At 37.2% G+C, this 19,701-nt stretch overlaps 1 protein-coding gene across 2 annotated transcripts in view; it reads right to left on the reverse strand.

The window, feature by feature from the left end:
* Positions 1 to 3,365: 3,365 nt before the first annotated feature.
* ATG5 (autophagy related 5) overlaps positions 3,366 to 19,701 on the reverse strand; it is a 131,010-nt gene continuing 114,674 nt past the window's right edge. For both annotated transcript variants that reach the window (XM_058734845.1, XM_058734846.1), the window contains one exon: positions 3,366 to 5,546. In XM_058734845.1, coding sequence (XP_058590828.1) covers positions 5,410 to 5,546 — 137 coding nt within the window. In that variant the 3' untranslated portion in view covers positions 3,366 to 5,409. The remainder of the gene's footprint in view (positions 5,547 to 19,701) is intronic.

The following is a 19,701-nucleotide window of genomic DNA, read 5'->3' on the forward strand; positions in this document are numbered from 1 at the left end:
CCACTAGACAGCCCAAAAAGATGGCTATCCCATCCCAAACAAGCACAGTACCCCCATAGAAATCAGAAGTGCCTGCCACACACACTCACCAGCATCACCTACCCGTGAAGCGGGCCTTCTCTGCGTGGCCTTCGCCACTCCCACTGGGGCCGCTGGTGATTATTTTCCTAGAATGCCACATTTCAGCTCCATGGCTCTTTTGGCTAGCTTTATTGTGGTGCCCTGAGAGCAATTATTCACATCTGATTCCTCTTTATCTCATACCTAAGAACTGAGAAGTGAGCCTTCTCCACTCCATTAATCATTTGCCTCAGTTTCAATATTTAAACATTTTGTATAAAGGACTTGTGGTTCCCAGCCCTTTTACTGAATCTAGCTTTGTGTGCCCTGTTAAACCACAGCACTGATGAGCATGTGCACTACCCACTCGAGACTGGCATTATGAATTCTAAACTACTGCATCCTCTGCACATCCCTTAGCATGTTTTAGATGCTCACTATACACTTGCTGAGTTCTTAAGAGCAAGACTGACAAAGTGGGGCATATCTGGAGCAAGGAATGAACAGGATGGCGATATTTTGGAGTCAGAAGCTTGACAACTTCTTTCAAATAGAGTTGTCAGAAGAGCAGGAATAAGGGTTCTGCTATAAACTCTGGGTCATTATGACCTAATGATTCAACGTAGCATTTTCAAGCTACTTTTCAATATGATGTGGTACTGGGGAAAAAAATCCTATACTGGAAATAGTTTGGGAGATGCTGGGATCAAATAGCTCTCATGACCTTACAACTTCTCAGTGCCTTTAATATGTCAATGTGCGTTGGACTCTAAAAGGGAGATATGTCATACAGCTTTTTCCTTTTATTCAACAAGTATTTAGTGCAGTCCATTGTTTCAGGTACGGTGCTGGGTCTTGGGAATACAATACTGAACCAAACAGACTGGATCTCTGCTCTTGTGGAGTTTATATGCTTAGTGTGAGAAACAGATTCCACACAAGTATTTAGCAAAAACCACAGCAAATATTATATATATATAAAAAGACATCACCATTTTTTAACACTCTATAAAGTAGGTAGACATCTTCTTTCACTCAGTATAAAAGATTGAAACTCATATATTTCTCTTAAAGCTTTTCATGAACAGTGTTCTGTTTACCTTGCTTACAGGTCTAACACATTCTCCTTGCTAAAAATGTATTACATTTTCAGAAGTAAAGACTGGAGGCAAAAGCAAGACGCAAACCACTCATTTATGAAAAGGTCAAAATTAATAAATACCCCCAGATGCTTGATGAGAATAGCTCCAGCTTTAGGGGCTGCTTCCATTACAGTGATGTTGAAACAGAAGCTATGTACTGCGGTCTACTCTGCAGCTAAAATGAATGTGGACTGACGCAAGGATCTGATCCACAGTGGTTCCTACTGAAAGTAGCTGATTTGAGTAAGCAAGTCTTCACAGTAATGCAAACCCGAACTAACTGTACTTTGTTGATTTCTAAACGACTCGGTTCTTCCTATTTTTATAGTGGGTATTTTTAACAGAAAAATACAACCCTGATTTTAAAGTGTCATTAAATAATCCTGAGTTCATTTTGTTCTTCTTTTCATACACATCTGCAAAACACCAACTATGTGCTAGACACTGCTAAGAACCAAGGAAAACAAAGAGGAAATAGCCTGGTTGTGTTTTATTTATCTCTGTGAAGTGAGGGGGTGGGGAGGGGGTGGGGAGGGGGGGAGGGGGGGGATGCTACAGAGGGAAAGCCAAACTTAACATTTCAAAACAATCAACTGGTATGTCAAAGCATACTGATACTCCTGTATCTTCAGATTTGTCTGTATCTCACTGTGGATCATTCTAACATACTCTCAGTTAACAAAAATAGTCACGTATTAAAAAACCTAAACACTTAATGAACACACTTAAAGGATCTAAAATTGAGCCCCTTTTCACTCCATGGTTATACTATATTGTGCTTCCTAGATTCCATAGTATTACTTTTGCTAATAAAGAATCAAACTTGTAATTCACAAGACAGACTTTAAAGGCTTCTTGTATCAAATAAAGCTATATGGTAAATGAACTTTTATCATTACAAACTATCATTTAACCTCAATGATCTGAAAAAAGAGCCATGCTTCTCTCCTCTCCAAGACCCCCATGGGTAATTTTTAATACTTTCAGACCAGGAAAGGGATATATTTAGAAAACACTTGGGAGGATATAACTCAAAGGAGACAGAGAAGTATTTTGACTGATTCCATCTCAATGACTATGAATGGGATTGACTACAAATATCATCACACTTGATTTTTTCCTATCATACCTCAAGGTTCTACACTTCTATTTCAATAATCTAACAGGAAACCCGACTCACCTCAGACCTAAATATCAATAGTATGATAAATAAAAAGTGAGACTGTCATTCTTTGGCATGACCCACATAAACCAAGTTTTTTGAAAATTGAAAGAAAAAGTTATCTCATATAGCCTATCAAAAATAAACACACTCTAGGAAGATAACCATTAAAAGTTAAAAGTTACTATCACTCAATGGGGCACCTGGGTGGCTCAGTTGGTTAAGCGTCCAACTTCGGCTCAGGTCATCATCTCATGGTTCATGGGTTCAAGCCCCGCGTCAGCTTTGTGCTGACAGCTCAGAGCCTGGAGCCTGCTTCAGATTCTGTGTCTCCCTCTCTCTCTGCCCTGCCCCTGCTCATGCTCTGTCTCCAATAAAATAAACATTAAAAAAAATTTTTTTTAAAGTTACTATCACTCAATATCAAATCTTGTATATTGTTTTCTTAGCAAAATGATCAATTCCTACCTGGTTTCCAGTTGAATGGGGGGGGGGTCAATATAACAGGACTTAATGCATTTATGGGTTCACCTTCAACTGAATGGAATATGGTCTATACATCACCACGCTCTAGACTGGGAGGTCAACTCTGTTTAATTATGAGCAGGCTACTTTGGGTTTCTAGATATAGAAAGTGCTTGTCAATTCAACTCTATCCGTGGTCAGAACTTAGGTCATCCAAATGAAAAACAACATTATGACGGACAAGCAATGATTTACTTTATTTAGGCTGAATTTATACCTTCCTAGTTAATAATGCCAATAATTTAAAAACATGTTGTCATTTTCTTGGTGGTGGGTCACTACCAAGAGTGAGTGAAACAAGCACGTAGAGATCTATGGCCCTTTCGTATGTTCTCCTTTATTCCTCATATTTTTTACTGCTTTGAGAGACTTTCAGGCAAGCATAAGACTAAGGAAATTTTAATAATTTCCCCAATAGGTAACTTGCTTTATAGAAATTTCATTTCCAACTTCTGGAAATAATGACAGACACAAAATTGTATTTAATTTTTTAATAAACCATAAAATTTAAATATTCAAATAAAAAGAAACAAAAATAGATATTTAAGCCAGCACTAATTTCTGTTTGTATTCTTCCTCTGGGGACCGGGGCTTGACTTACCTGGGACTAGAGTAGAGTAATATGTTATGATGCTGGTGTACTAATGAACAAGTAACAACGGGCAATGGCTTGATAACATTTACTTTCAAATCTGGAAGTCAAGATCAGTAGCTCACTTGAGCCCACTGCAGAAACCTCAAACTGGTCTTGTCTGTGGAAAACTACTACAGCTTACCGTTCTTACCACACTTTCTTCTTCATAGCTTAGCACTCCCTGGCATTTTGATCCTTTTGTTCACTGAAGCTCACTTCAGTCTGTCAAAACATCAAGGGGGAAAACCCCCAAACTGAATAGATGAATAAACACTTTTAATGTGAACAATCATATTCAGATCAACCTCTTTTGAAAAAATACAAGTCAGTGGGTTTTTTGTCCTTAAGTAACTCAAATATTATTTTTTTCTGCCTTTACTAAAATGGCACTTTTCATTTTATTGATAATTATGTCAAATTTTCTCACGTTGGTACCCTATGTTTTTCTTTTTGATTAAACCTTATACATTTCATTCCAGAATATCTGCTCTTTGACTAACTTCATCTCTGTGAATAAATATGCTATTATTAATCAGTGAAAATCACAAAAGGAAAAAGGAAACAGTGAGCACTAGCAGGATCTCACTTTGACATTCGCACAATTTTTTATAAGAACATTCATTTTTATTATGGAATCTAAAATCATTATTGTATGATACTATGTCTCTTAGCATATTCAAATGGGTCGACATTCAATATGGATAGCAAGCTAGCTCACAAGAAACACTGTAATGCACAAGTACGTTCAGCTGGTAGAATCCCAGCAGCATGGTAATAAAGTGCAGCAAAACCTTCCTTATGCTGAAAAAGAACCCCAGGAACCTCTGAATATTTTTGGTAAAGTTAAGTCAAGAGATTGGTAATCTTTAGACTTCAAAGACTGGCTGCCAGGGGCCACAGTGAAATATCAGACTTGAAGCCAGTGAAAAACCCTTGCTTGGAAAGGACTGGGTTTTTTCCAAATAATGAAAAATTATCTTATACAGATACTTAGCATACTATGATTTGACAGTGTTTACAGTGATAAAACAGCAAAGATAACTGGTAACATTTATACCTTTAGCATGTAAAGCACATAGATTTAAAAATCGGCAGCAAGAAATTCTATAACAGCTCCTGAGACAAGTTATCTATCCTATGCCCTCCATCCACTCCTTGCCAATGACGACCCGCCTGAATGGTAACAGAGTAAAAACAGTGATCTACTGTGTGTGAGTCAGAAAGTACTGGAAAAGCGACAAAATTGTATGTTATTAAATGACAAAACATATTTAGAGGCTTTATTTAAAAATCTCTCACTGTTCATTATCAAAGTTACAAGATTGTTTGCATACCAATAGACACTGTAAACATAGGAAATTTTCATTAAGGAAAGATGGGTTTACTGTAATTGGATCTTTTACAAAAAATTACTGCAAGTTATTGATAACAGAATTTCTCTTTTACTTTCTTAAGTCGAATTCTCTAGAAAATTAAACCAATGTTTCCACTCCCTCGAGCTAAAGTTCAATCATGGTCACCTTAGGAAATACCCCTGTTTATTTGTTAATCAGAAATACAAATCGAGTGGCACATATTTCCATTTTCTTCTTAGGCCAAAGGTTTCGGCTTCATTATATTTTACAAGAAAACAGAAGACTCGCAGTGGTCCTGTGAAGTCTTTCATGCCGCAGCTGAGGTTTAATGACGGCAGTGGAGGAAAGCAGTGGTGATGCAAAGTAAGACCAGCCTGAGTGCCCTTATCTGACATGGAATCATCTTCCTGTTTGGCTTGCAGCAGTGTTTCTGGTCAGGTTGCCTCCACTAAACCTGACTGAAGCAGAAGGGTGGCATGCTCTGGTAAATCCTGTTTAAGGGCAATTCCATTCAGGCATAGACTTGATCCTTCAATCAGTTGGTTGCGGGATGATACTAATATGAAGAAAATTATCTGGGTAGCTCAGGTGTTCACTCAGCCACTGCAGAGGTGTTTCCAACATTGGCTCAATTCCATGAATCATCACTTGATTCTTTTTTTCCCCATCTATTCCAAGAAAGAAATCCAACAGTAATCAGGAAGGGCCAAAACAGAAGAAAAAAAAATATTCTGCTGCCTTTTGAAAGTCCTGGGTGAGTTAAATGGATTTTACAGCTTGAACAGTTAAACCTGGTCTGTCTCCTGAGCAGGAAATGTGGACATGGAGAAAGTTGAAATGTTGCAATATGTATCACCCAAAACAGAAACCTGAGGGTTGCAATGAATTCTGATAAAAATTCTGTTGCTATATGTGAAAGTATTCATTCTTTCTTAATTACTGTGCTTACCTAAGATTGACGTTAACGAAACCATTGTGGAGAAAACAGCCCAATGTACCCACTGACCAAAATTTATTTTAGTTACACATTAAAAACTGTACTAAATGGTTATTAAATATGACAGATATATGAAATAGGTCAATATATATATCTGAAACATGTAAGACAGAAATATGACTAGAAATCATCAAGAATAAGATTGGTGTTTGGGAAGATGTTTAATGAAACAGATGGGAGCTGTAGGTTCATTTTCAATCAAGTTTTTCAAATATGTATCAGAAAGTTTTAGAGACATGGAGTTACAGTTTTCAAGACAAGGAACGAAGAGTCTGACTCAGGAGTCCTGTTTTAGAGTCATGAAAACTGATTGATTTCTGTTAACACCCATTGGCTAATTGAAAGAGAGCTGCAATTCACACTTTTCTTTCAAATTCAAATTTTATTACAAATTTAGGGTTAATTTTATATCTTTTATGCTTCTGATATGCTGTATTGACAACCTGTAAAGAAAACAGCAGTTTCCTTGAAACTGTTAGTTTATGATTCCCTCAGAACCATTTCCTTGGTAGTAATAGGAAGACAAAGAAAGCAAAACCCTTTTTTGAGATTTTTTTTGAGATTCCTTTTTTGAGAGTGAAACAAAACCACCTTCAAGAAACTTTGTGCCACTCCTTCAGCACAATTCTTGGTTTGTCTCTTTTAATCTCTCCAAAATACAATGTCTAAAGCTCTCAGCTTCCTGGACACAGAAGACAACAAGGAAAACAGGGAACTCAGGGAACTATATGAGAGGGAAATACCCTCCCTCCTTTTCCTTCTGTGCTCTGTTCATCCCTAGTTCTCTAATGTCCAGGCAAAACGGGCTGATGATGTATGGTGATAATGGCTTGGCTGGCACCTCAAACAAGAGACCTTTTTAAAGTAGTATTTAAACTTCCTGTTAGAGGCAGCACGAGTCCTGGGAGGTGACAGCCAACAGACTGACAATAGGAGCAGACACAAACACACTACACAGAATTGATAAAATGATGCCAAAGAGAAAAAACTAACAAATGCACTATCAATCCCAAATATAACCGTGTAGAAGTTCCAAAACACACCCTTGAATCACTGCCATACTTTAAAATAATTTTGGAAAAAGGTATCCCCTCATAATACTTCTCACCTAAAAAAATGCTTTGTTTTGATTTTTCTGACAATCTTTGTTGCATTGTGTTTTTAACAGCTGTGATCTCTAGTGTTAATACAATGACTAATTTTCAAAATGATGGGAATCATCTATAAATAAAGGATTAAACAATGTACAGAATACCATAGAAAGTATCGTATTAGTACTAAGATTTTAAACTCTTGGTATTCAAATGGACAAACCCTCAGGTATCTGGAATGATTCATTCTTTGTAAGTTCTAGATTGCCAAATTTTTACTGCATTAAATCTTTCTTAGAATATTTGAAAACATTTCCGGTATCATTCTTTTCATATTCTTATGTATATTTCTTTGAAATACTTTAATATTCTCAGAATCTTCCTCCTACTTAGCACTGAGTCAAAAAATGAAAGAACAGTGGTGTAAGAGTTCCTTATCTGTAAAGTTTTTCCTTAAGCCGGAGCTACCTTTGGATACACTGAAACAGAATATAAGAAACAAGTCTCAACTCAATAATCCAAAACATTGTACCTAAAGCGGTATTTAAATGTGAGAACAAATACAATATGGCACACTTATATGCATAAGTGTGTCTGAAAGGCTAAAGACCAACCCTGTTACACAAAAAGGATGGAGGGAGTCTGAGTTGTACAATATAAGGTGGAGAACATAAGCACTATTCAAATACTTTGTATAACAAACCTAATAAATCACATTATGGGAGATCTGAACAGGCAGGACCGGTTCTCTGGTTTAAATTGGGGCCACTTTTATTTATTAAAAAAATTTTTTTTAATGTGTATTTATTTTTGAGAGAGCGAGAGAGAGACAGAGTGTGAGTGGGGGACGGCAGAAAGAGAGGGAGACACAGAATCTGAAGCAGGTGCCAGGCTCTGAGCTGTCAGCACAGAGCCTGATGCAGGGCTCAAACTTGTGAACCACAAGATCACGATCTGAGCGGAAGTCAGACACTTAACCAACTGAGCCACCCAGCCCTAAATTGGGGCCACTTTTAATATGTATCATAAAAGTGTCACTAACTAAGACAACTGTAAAAATGCATCTGGAATTGTCATATTCCCCAACAGTTTAAGCTTTTAAATATATATTTTGTCCCTACCTACATTTTTTATCTTTCTTGTTTTCTGACTTACCCCAATGACACAACTGCCACCAGAGGAATTCTTAGAATGGAATAGCAGTTCCCTCAGAATTATTAAAGTTTCTCTTATTCATCACTGTATCCCCAGTGCCAGTTTGGTGCCTGACACTTAGTAATTGGTCAATAAATGTTTTCAGAACTTGGATAATTTTGTTGCTGGTAGAAAACACCACCAGAAGACACCGCCAAAATTAAAGTTGAGAGAATAATTTCTGATGGCTGGCACTACTATGCAGAAGAGAGAAGAGCTCCAGCTATAAAAACTGTTTTGGTTATTAAAACACTAAAAAGTCTAAATGTTTCCAGATAAGCCAAGCAGCACATATGCTATCACCTGAACTCATGCCACCACAAATAACTACAGAGCATGACTGGACATTTTGGTAATATCAGAACAAAATGGAGCAGGGAAAACTTAGCAGATGTTTCTTGTTTTCCTAACAGTAGAAAGGAAACACTTGATAATATTGTTAAAGTAAATGTTTTTGGTAAATATGTCTTTGTGTTTCAAAATGGGAATCTAGAATTTAATACTTGGAAATAAGAAATATATCACTACAAAGCAAATGACTCAGGAGAAAAATGTTATACCATACTTCACCCACTCAGATGTTTTTTAAGGTGGTTCGATGCTTTAAAGTAGGCAAACATTTGAGACAGTAATCAAGTGGGCTAGTTCTATATGAAAAGGGCTCTTTGGTGGGGGGGGCAACTTTGATATTTTTAAATGTTTATTTATTTTGAGAGAGAAAGAAAGAAAGAAAGTGCAAGTGTGGGAGGGGCAGAGAAAGAGGGAGAGAGAGAATCCCAAGCAGGCTCCATGCTATCTGTGAGGAGTCTGATGCAGGGCTCAATCTCACAAACCTTGGGATCATGACCCGAGCCAAAATCAAGAGTCGAAAGCTTAAATGACAGAGCCACCCAGGCGCCCCTTGATTTTGATGGAATTTCAAACTTCTGGAAAAGTTTCTAGAGTAGTACAAGGATTCCCCTTCACTGAGATTCATCAACTGCTTACATCTTGCCCCATTTGCTTTATCATTCTGTGTGTATACAATTATTTTCTGAATAATTAGATAGTAAATTAGAAATACTATGCCCTTTCCCCCTAAATGTTAGTGTATACTTCCTAAGAAAGATATTCTTTTACATAACCATAATACAGCTATCAAAATTGAAAAATTAACACTGATATAATACTATTCTGTAATCATTTCAAACTTTATCAACTATCCCAATTACTGCTTTCCCCTGTCTAGAATCTAGTCCAGGAATCACACATTGTATTGAATTTTCCTGTTCTATACTCTTCTTTAATTTGTTTAGTTTTTGCCTTTCTTTCAATTTCTTAACCTTGACAATTTTGAACAGTGTGCATCATTATTTTGTAAAATGTCTGCATAGCAATTTTAAACCTAATTATTTTAACCCATCTTGTAAGTATAAGGACAGTCATTCATAAATACTTTGGGTTTGTAAATTAAGGAAAAAGACAAAGTTATGTCATAGATATGTATACTCATTAGATAAAGGTGGAATTCAATTCACTTTAAGAGTCAAATAGTAAATCCGAAGAGATCTTATATCCACACAAAGAATATCACAATAAAATTTCATTTCTTATATTTATCTTACTTATAAATACTATAAAAGATAAAAATGTAAATGTATCATATAATTTTGTATTATCACCAATAGGCTAATAAAAATAAACTCAATTCTTAACTAGCATCTACTTTAAAGTGAGCATTTTTAGAGCTGTGTGACATTTTAAGAAAAATACAGGGGTGCCTGGGTGGCTCAGTCAGTTGAGCATCCGACTTTGGCTCAGGTCATGATCTCACAGCTCGTGAGTTCGAGCCCCACATCAGGCTCTGTGCTGACAGCTCAGAGCCTGGGGCCTGCTTTGGATTCTGTGCCTCCCTCTCTCTCTGCCCCAGCGTCCGACTTCAGCCAGGTCACGATCTCGCGGTCCGTGAGTTCGAGCCCCGCGTCAGGCTCTGGGCTGATGGCTCGGAGCCTGGAGCCTGTTTCCGATTCTGTGTCTCCCTCTCCCTCTGCCCCTCCCCCGTTCATGCTCTGTCTCTCTCTGTCCCAAAAAAAAAAAAAAAAAAAAAAAATGTTGAAAAAAAAAAAATTAAAAAGAAAAGAAAAATACATTCAGACAGATGTTGGTTGTATGATTAGAATGGTAAGAATTAGATATGGAAGCAAAAAAAATTTGCATTAGCCACACAAGTCATTAATGAAAACTATAAATTTTCAATATTAACTTCTTGTGTATATATAAAAATGATGCCTATATAACGGTGTGTACATATATATAAATTATGTATGTAGTAATATATGTATTATATGTGTGTGTATATATAAAATATACACCATGAATATAATGATAGACATAATAATATAAACAAGACATGAAAGAACAAGTATGGTTAATCGTTGGTTAACAAGGTGCTACTGAAAGATGAATTGGGAGGCAGGCAAGTTGAATTCCAATTCTGGTAATGAAGGACTCAGCAGGCCTCAGATCTCTTTCAGGGTGTCTCCTTATAAATAAAATGAAGGTGTCTGTGTAGATCCATGGTTTGCAAATCTGGCTGGTGATTAGAATCATTTGGGAGATTTAAAAATATGTATAAACTGGCCTCTTCTCCAGACCTTCTAAATCAATCTCTGGGATAAAGTCTGTTTTTCAATGTTCCCTTGAATAAATCTTACGACAATAAGGGTATAGAATTATACAGGTGAAGGAGGGGCAGCTCTGGTTGATTTGGGACTGAGCATCTGCCAAGTCCTGCTGCTTTGCTGACTTACGACCCATGGGAATTCCTGATAGGACTCCATGGGTCAGTCTGTAAACCACGTTCTAGAACAGAGGATCCCTAACATATCTTCCAATTTTAGTATGAGTTGTTTATGCTTAAACAGCAAAATATTTCTTTCAGAGTTCAAATTAGCATAATTCGCTAGTTTTAAATTATTAGGGAATTCACTTAATCTTCCGAGTCTCAATTTCCTCCTCTCATAGTGTGGATAAAGAATTCTAATTTCCCGGGTTGCATGGAGAGTAAGTGGCATATCCAAGTAGAGCACTCAGCACACAGTCCTACACAGGGCTTAGACCCAGTAGGTTCTCAGTAAAATTAGTGACTCTCTTCCCCACTCCTCTCTCCTGCTCACTCCCTAAAAACACAAGAATGCTGAAAATATTACAGAGTAGGTGAAGACAGAAGACTAGTTTTTAAAAGATCATAGTATAGGGCGCCTGGGTGGCGCAGTCGGTTAAGCGTCCGACTTCAGCCAGGTCACAATCTCGCGGTCCGTGAGTTTGAGCCCCGCGTCAGGCTCTGGGCTGATGGCTCGGAGCCTGGAGCCTGTTTCCGATTCTGTGTCTCCCTCTCTCTCTGCCCCTCCCCCGTTCATGCTCTGTCTCTCTCTGTCCCAAAAATAAATAAAAAATGTTAAAAAAAAATAAATAAATAAAAAAAAATAAAAGATCATAGTATAGTAACAAAAAGTAAACACTCATTGTAGTTCTCTTCCTGTACTTCCTGTACACAAAGTTACGGGAATGCGGTAATTCTTTCAGTACCAGATATATCAAAAGATATATAAAAACCATGGATTTAACTATGTAATTAGCATGCAAAGGGCTGTGAGAATTTGGCTTAATGTTAATACAGACTCTGAATTACTCGGTCTCATTATTATGCGGTGTCAGTGTGGCACACAAATTTCATGTACGTGCTAAAAAAAAAAAAAAAAGAAAAGAAAAGAAGAAAGAAAGAAAGATGACAACAACGAAAACCCAAAGACTTGATTATTATGCAAACAAGAGGAATGACAGTTTAAACAATTCCTTCCGGACTATAAACCCTCTGAATTAAGTTAGTTGTACTCTCAACAAATATACTTAGTAAAGCATATCACTGACAAGTACAATGAACTAGACTGTACTATTGTTATGTTATTTAGTAGACTTTAGGTAATGGTTTTTTTTTTTTTTTTTTTAAAGATGAGAACATTCAGGTAGAGAAAAAAGCCTTCCAGTATCTCTGTTATACATTTAAAAATAGGTCATTATTTGAGAACTGACAGTATGTGACAGATCTGCCTTTTAGAGATTTCTATTAGCAATGGCTCAAATCTTCCCCATCTCAATCTGCATTTAGTCCTTACTTTTTAGCCAATTTTCAATAAGGAATATGACCTAAATGTTTTTAAAAATAGGCTAGCTGAGATTCTAGAGATGCATGAATTTCATTTTTACCATTAGTAAGCATACTAAATATGTGAATCTCCTTGAATTTAAAGGAAGCTAGAGAAATGAATGGTATTCCTTCAAAGGAAAATGCTTTAATCCGAAAATTTCAGTTTAACTTTTATTTTTAGTTCATACTTGTGAACATGGAATAGCAGAAATCTAAGACCAAATGCTGTAACCATTGTGTTTAGCTTTGTGGTTTCACATTTATATTTTATAATTCAGCAGAAAATGACTTGATTTGCTATCTTGGAATGTGTGATGCTGAAAGTAAAACTTCTGAAAAATACTTAATACTTCTGAAAAAGTTTTAAACAAATAAAAGAGATGAGCTTTTGGATTACCACTAGTCTGAACAATTTGGTTCTGTCTGATAAATTCTTTAACCTCTGATATGTTCATTAGTAAAACGCCAACTAATTGAATCCATCAACATGAAAAACCACAGGCAGAAATCTGAAGTGCATACATCATGCTGAAGGATTTTGACTCAGCCTCAGCGGTAATAGTCAGTGAGGTCAGGTCAAAGAGGGTTAAACCAAGCCAGGATATAGCCAAAGGAATACATCAAACGCTGATTTTAAAAGGGCAATTAATCTTAGACAGAAATGCTTCCTGGGGAATGAGATCTCAATCTTAAGAGCACACTACATGATGTAGCAGTAAAAATGAACATATACAAGCTTACAGAGCTTTTATCCTGTGATCACAAACAGAAGGAGAGTGCTGTTTATCAGAGAAATACAAACCCATTTAAAAATACTTACATTAACTTCTTCCTGATATATACTCACTTAGTAGTACAGGTCTTAATGAACATATAATATCACAATTAATACATACTACATATCTCTTTCCATGCATAATTTTTATATTTTATGTATTTTAAAGATTGTATCTGCCCCAAATATTCCCAGAGCCTAGACCCTTAACATTTTAAACAAGATTTTCAAAACATGTCCATGTTAATTCTTTCATTGACTTTCGCTTATAATCTTTATATTTCTTAATGAGAACATAAACCAAAGTTTAAACCAAAAAAACCCCCACAATTAGCTATAAAAAGATATTGTATTAAATTAAGAGACTGAAAGACCATTTTAATAAACTGATTAAAAGCTTCCTGGTAATTAGATTAAAATGTGATAAAAGTTATCCATTAGAACTTGTTCATTTAAAAAAAAAAACCCAAAAACAAAATAAAACTTTGGAAATATAGGTTCAAATGTTTTTGATCTGCTTTCATAAAATGACCCAGTAATTCTAGTTGGGTGTAATAGGGAACATTAATATTTGTCAAGTATGAATTACAGGATAGTTCACTGTTTTATTTAAAATGTAAGCAATAATTACACTTGTTTATATATGGCCAGAGTGAGGTCTCACAGGAGTTTTTAATGAAGAGATGACTAGCTTTTAATCACCTGCATGTGTTATTTTGTTAAGGGAATTTTGTTTTCTAGTGTTAAAGATGATGGGTCTACACCCACTTTTTAAGGAGTCTGGTTAATTCATTTAACTTCTTGAGATTTAGGTAAAGAACAAGAATTGAGAGGAAATCAGAAGCATCTTCTGACAGGCACAGTAATGTCATCATCCTCACTCATGGAGAATGAGGAAAATTATCACTTTATTATTTCAGTGACCTTAGGAAAGGCATATGCCAGTGGATTAAGTCATGAACAGATTCTGTATGACCAAGATTAGTCCATACTGTCCATGTGTTGGGACAAAGCACAAAGATGGAGGGAAAATGAAACAATCAAGGCAAAGAATTTCACTCATTTTCACTTAGAAGTGGATGGAAAAATGATAAATTTAAGAAAAGAAACTCTATTATAATTACCAAGTTTAAACTGAGCCTAACAAATTGCTTGTGTCCAAACTGGAGTGAAGATCTTTGCTCATGAGGACTATATTTAAATAACTTTTTGAATTCCCATTGTGAATGACACTACATCATCTTTTAATATAAAATATGCACATGCATCCAGTGAGGGAGAGAGAACAATGAAGACCAGGGAGTGTCAGGATGAGGCTGAAAGGCCAAGCGACCAGTGACCCAGTCCCACATGTCAGACCCACAGTATCTCAGCAAAGTTATGAATGGGCCTTCCACGGTTACTTGTGAATAGCTGAAACTTCAAATAAATGTGTGAACCACTGCTTAGAGTCTTCAGTGAAAAGCTTTCACTAACAGCAACACTGTCAGATCCCTTGCCTTAAGATTTTTACATTAAATATATTTTAACAAGTGTATGATAATTGAGCTGGCCGCAATGATTAAATAGATGCCCTAGTGAAGTAAGCTTATTTCTTTCTTGCCAGAGCCAGAGTTCTGGTATATTCTAATCATGTCCAGAAGTTAATTTCTTACCAAAAAAAAGGACAGCTCAGAGCCTGGAGCCTGCTTCAGATTCTGTGTCTCCCTGTCTCTCTGCCCCTTGCCTGCTCATACTCTATGTCTCTCAAAAATAAATACACATTAAAAAAATTTTTTTAAAAAAAGGAAAAAATCAGTGGCATAGAACTCTTGCCATAATCTGATATATAAGAAGTTACAGGGGCACCTGAGTAGCTCAGTCAGTTAAGTCTCCTACTTTGGCTCAAGTCATGATCTCACAGCTCCTCTGTTTGAGCCCCACTTTGGACTCTGTGCTGACAGCTCAGGGCCTGGAGCCCGCTTCAGATTCTGTATTTCCCTCTCTCTCTGCACCTCCCCAGCACACACTCTGTCTCTCTCTCAAAAGTAAATAAGCATTAAAAAAAAAAGTTACAATATTGGTTTACATTTATTATATGAGAGAGACAGAGACAGAGAGAGACAGAGACAGAGAGACAGAGAGAGACAGAGACAGAGAGAGGGAGGGAGGGAGGGCGGGAGGGGAAGGGCAAAGAGAGGGAGACACAACTCAAAGCAGGCTCCGGGCCCCGTGCTCTCAGCACAAAGCCTGATGCGGGACTCAAACTCATGAACTGCGTGAACACGATCTGAGCTGGTCAGACGCTTAACCGACTGAGCCACTCATGTGCCCTTTGATTTACATTTAAAGTTCATCATAAATTTATACTTTCTGTACATATGTCGAATATCAACAAGTACCTGTCTCTGCAGAGTGGGATTATCAACAAACAACAAGAAAAAAAACTGCTTCCTTTTAACTCTATTTTGTAAATTTCTTATAAACACAGTAATTTGTAAAAAAAAAAAAAATATTAACAAAACTGCAGGAAAAAAATGTTAATTGCAAAACCCTGGAAAAACACGATTATAAAATCTCACCTTTATTTATTATTTAAAAAAATGTTTTTAATGTTAATTTATTCTTGAGAAAGAGAGAGAGCGCAAGCAAGAGAGGGATAGAGAGAGAGGGAGACATAATCCGAAGCAGGCTCCAGGCTCTAAGCTCTCAGCACAGAGCCTGATGCGGGGCTTGAACTCATGAACCATGAGCTGATGACCCGAGCCAAAGTTGGATGCTTAACCGACTGAGCCACCCAGGCGCCCCATCGCTTTTATTTATTTTTTAAATTTAATATTCTGTGGACATCTTCCCATGTCTTTACAAATTCTTAGTGTTCCTTCTTAAACACTTTTTTTCAAATATTTATTGGCAGTTTTAAAAAATGTTTACTTTAGCGTGCACGGGAGGGGCAGAGTGGGAGGGAGGGAGGAAGGGAGAGAGAGAAAGAGACAGAGAGAGAAAATCACAAGCAGGCTCTGCCCTGTGAGCACAGAGCCTGACATGGGGCTTAAACTGACGAACTGTGAGATCATGACCTGAGCTGAAACCAAGAGTCAGACACTTAACTGACCTAGTCACCCAGGTAGGTACGCCCGAGGTTTTTTTTTTTTTTTTTTTTTTTTGAGAGAGAGCACGTGCAGATGTGCATACATGCGATGGGGGAAGGGGGGTGCAGAGGGAGAGGGAGAGAGAATCTTAAGCAGGCTCCAGGCTTGGTGCAGAGCCTGACAAGGGGCTCCATTCCCTGACTGTGAGATGAAAGCAAGAGTTGGACACCTGACTGAGCCATTCAGGCACCTCATGAAATGTCACTTTTAAACAAATACTTTGTTTCCTTAAACCCTACAACCATTCTATGAGGCTGATAGCAGGAGTCATCCTTATTTCAGAGTAAGAAACCTGGATGCATTAAAAGAAAAAGAAAGAAAAAGAGAAAGAAAGAAAGAAGAAAGAAAAGAAAGAAAGAAAGAAAGAGAGAAAGAAAGAAAGAAAGAAAGAAAGAAAGAAAGAAAGAAAGAAAGAAAGAAAGAAAGAAAGAGAGAAAGAAAATAAAGAAAGAAGAAAACAACCAACCAAATGATCTTCCAACCCAGTGTGAAGGTACAAAGGGATACTACAATGAAAATGAATTCTAAATGAATGAAAAAAAGTTACCAAAATTGTAAAACCCATTATTCTTACTCCTAAACCTTTGTTCTGATGAAGTCTGGGGGTTTGTAGGTTTTATGTTTCTGTGGCATGAATATGTGTCGGTGTCATCATGCTGACAAAAGTGACTGTTGTTGGTTCAAACCTCAAATCACAAGACCTTAATCAACCAGCTTCAATTCTAGCACTCAAAGGATCTGACTCATATAAATAACATGAAATTTAAATGTTTCTTTTCTCTAATTGCTTTATGTCTAAAAAAATTATTATAACATCCAGCAGTTAATTCACCATATAAACACAATCTAACGTTTACAGAGCAAAGGAGAAAAAAGGTGAATGCACCATCTTTTTACTTTTTGTAAAAACCATTGTTTTTTGTAAAGCATATATCAATAGAGCAATATAATTTTTTTGAGTGAGCGAGCATGTGCGAGAGGTGGAGAGGGAGAGAGAGAATCTTAAGCAGGGTCCAAGCTCAGCACGAAGCCCAACCTGGGCTCGATCCCACAACCTGAGATCATGACCTGAACCAAAATCAACTGACTGAGCCACCCAGGTGCCCCTAGGGCACTGTAACTTTAACTTAGACCACCTAAATGGGGTCTATAATTACCTCTAGTCTCAGTTGTTATCTTCCAACATGCTAATGAAACAAATAGACCACTTAGCTCCTCAATGCTTTTCCCACATTTCTGTCATCACTGAAAATCTTCTGCACATTTGTGAGAGAGAAGTAGAAAAAAATTGGCTAGTCCCTCAGCAAACAGAGTACGGAAATTTTAGAAGAGTGTTTTAGACCAAATATTACACTTAGTAACCAGCCCCTGGGTAGCTGGTGAAGGAGTCTACTTCTTTGGTGGCCATGTGATATGTATGACCTGGTCACTCCTTTCCATCTAATTTCTGCTCATCTTTTAAGACTCAGCTCAGAATACGGAAGAGCAATTCCAGGCGCTTCCTAATATTCTTTGCATGTCTCCATTCCTGCACACACCACATCTGGGCATCTTTCTGCCCACTCCAACTGTAGTCAAGTCTCCTGAAAGCACGAACTATGTCTCATACGTCTTACTATATCCAGTGCCAGCAGACAGTATGATGCAAAGGAACTGATTGATAACGAATGAAATACATAACATCAAATGGAAACCAAAAGTTAAATGGTAGTTGGGAAGGGTCTCAAAGAGTTAAAAAAAACCCGGGAAACAGCAGAAATGGAAATGGAAAAAGGTAAGTGGCTACGGGATCGTCCTTGTTGGTAAGAGAGATGTGGGGAAACTACTGATTTGCCACAGAATGTAAATAAGCCTTTACCTACACATACACTCCACTTGTACAATACCACATATGAATTCAGGATTAAACCAGCCCAAGTGTGACAGAGTACTGATCAACTGGAACCCTGAACTAAATTTATAAAAGTGAAAATAGACATTTTCATTCTCATAAGCCTAACTGACTAGGTTCTTATATTTCACCTTAGAAAACTGGGAAATAAACTATGATTGGACAAAGCTTATAGGTGTTCTGTATTCCCCAAAGTAAAAGAATAAAAGCTATATTTTTAAATTTTTGTTATTTTTTTGTAAGTTGTCTTTAATGAATGAAGAAAGAAATATTTCACTTCAGGTCTGGTACCGTAGCTTAGCCCTGAGTCATTTTAACTACCGCTGACACCACAAAAAATTTTTTACCTGAGCTCACCTTTGGTTATTTCCTGTTACCTCTAATTTGGCTAACTCTTGTAGCCACGTACAAAACAAAACAAAAAAAGAAACACACAAAGCAACTCATCATTAGTTACTCCACGAGAACAATGACCTAAAGCACATCCTCACAAATATTAGTACACTCTACTTTCATATGATGAAATAAGGCAAAATTCCTTCATGCATGAATCACTTGCTGTAAGGAGCAGTAGACAATGGTGCCACATAACATTTATGAAGCACTTTCTCTTTTCGTCATGTGATGACAGCCAGCTCTTATCCACACACACCCAGTCTTAGAGTCTTTCGCTTTCAACTTAAGTCGAGGGCAGGTGTTTCAAAATGCTTCCCATTTGACAGACAATACCACAGGTGGACTGAACCAGACAGTAAACAGTTCTTTACTGAAACAGTGACTTGGTGTTTTGGATACTCCCCACAGATCCTGAAATGACAGTTATTTTCCAATATGAGCTTACCAAAGGAAGAGGCAAATAAAAGTTTTTCCAAAGCTAAGATACTGGTGTTAGAAACGTGGCCTCCCCTGGTGTGAAAGGTACTATCAAAAGTACCTCAAAAGTACAGATGCTGTTTATATCATTTCAATGAAGTGTGTGTATAGTGTGTGTGTGTGCACTCCAATCGGTGTAAGCACGTGACAGCTGGGAAGAAACCTGTCACAAAGATATCCACCTGTAACATCTGTAATTGCCTAAGAGGCAGTCCGTGGATTAGAGTTGTGAGTGTGGCTACCTCACTGGCCCCTTCAAAAAACGTAAGGGGAATCACACCGTGTACTCTCTAGGGATGGATGTGCAGGTTGGGCAGGCACAAATGTAGGAGAGAATAAAGAGCCTTTAAAAGAATAAAACGACCTCACAAATTTGTGCTGGGTCATGCTAATCTTGTACGTGTTGTTGTGATCCAGATGTAGGAATGGCAAAAGAGCACGGAGGTGCATTTCGACAGAGTGCACCAGCTCAAAGCACGTGACTGCTGTTCATTTTCTTGCCTGAATGTCAGGGCCACCATTTTAAGAAGCTTAAGAGGAAAAGTGGCTGGAATTATACACAGGAGCACTAAAATAACAACTTGGACAAAATAACAACAGAAGCTCAGGTTCCTAAGATCCTACCAGTAAATATGCTGTAAGCAAGCAAGATGAGATATTAAAACATAAATCATAGGATAAAGAG

Source organism: Neofelis nebulosa, chromosome 6 (assembly GCF_028018385.1).
Source record: "Neofelis nebulosa isolate mNeoNeb1 chromosome 6, mNeoNeb1.pri, whole genome shotgun sequence".
NCBI classification, from domain to species: domain Eukaryota; kingdom Metazoa; phylum Chordata; class Mammalia; order Carnivora; family Felidae; genus Neofelis; species Neofelis nebulosa.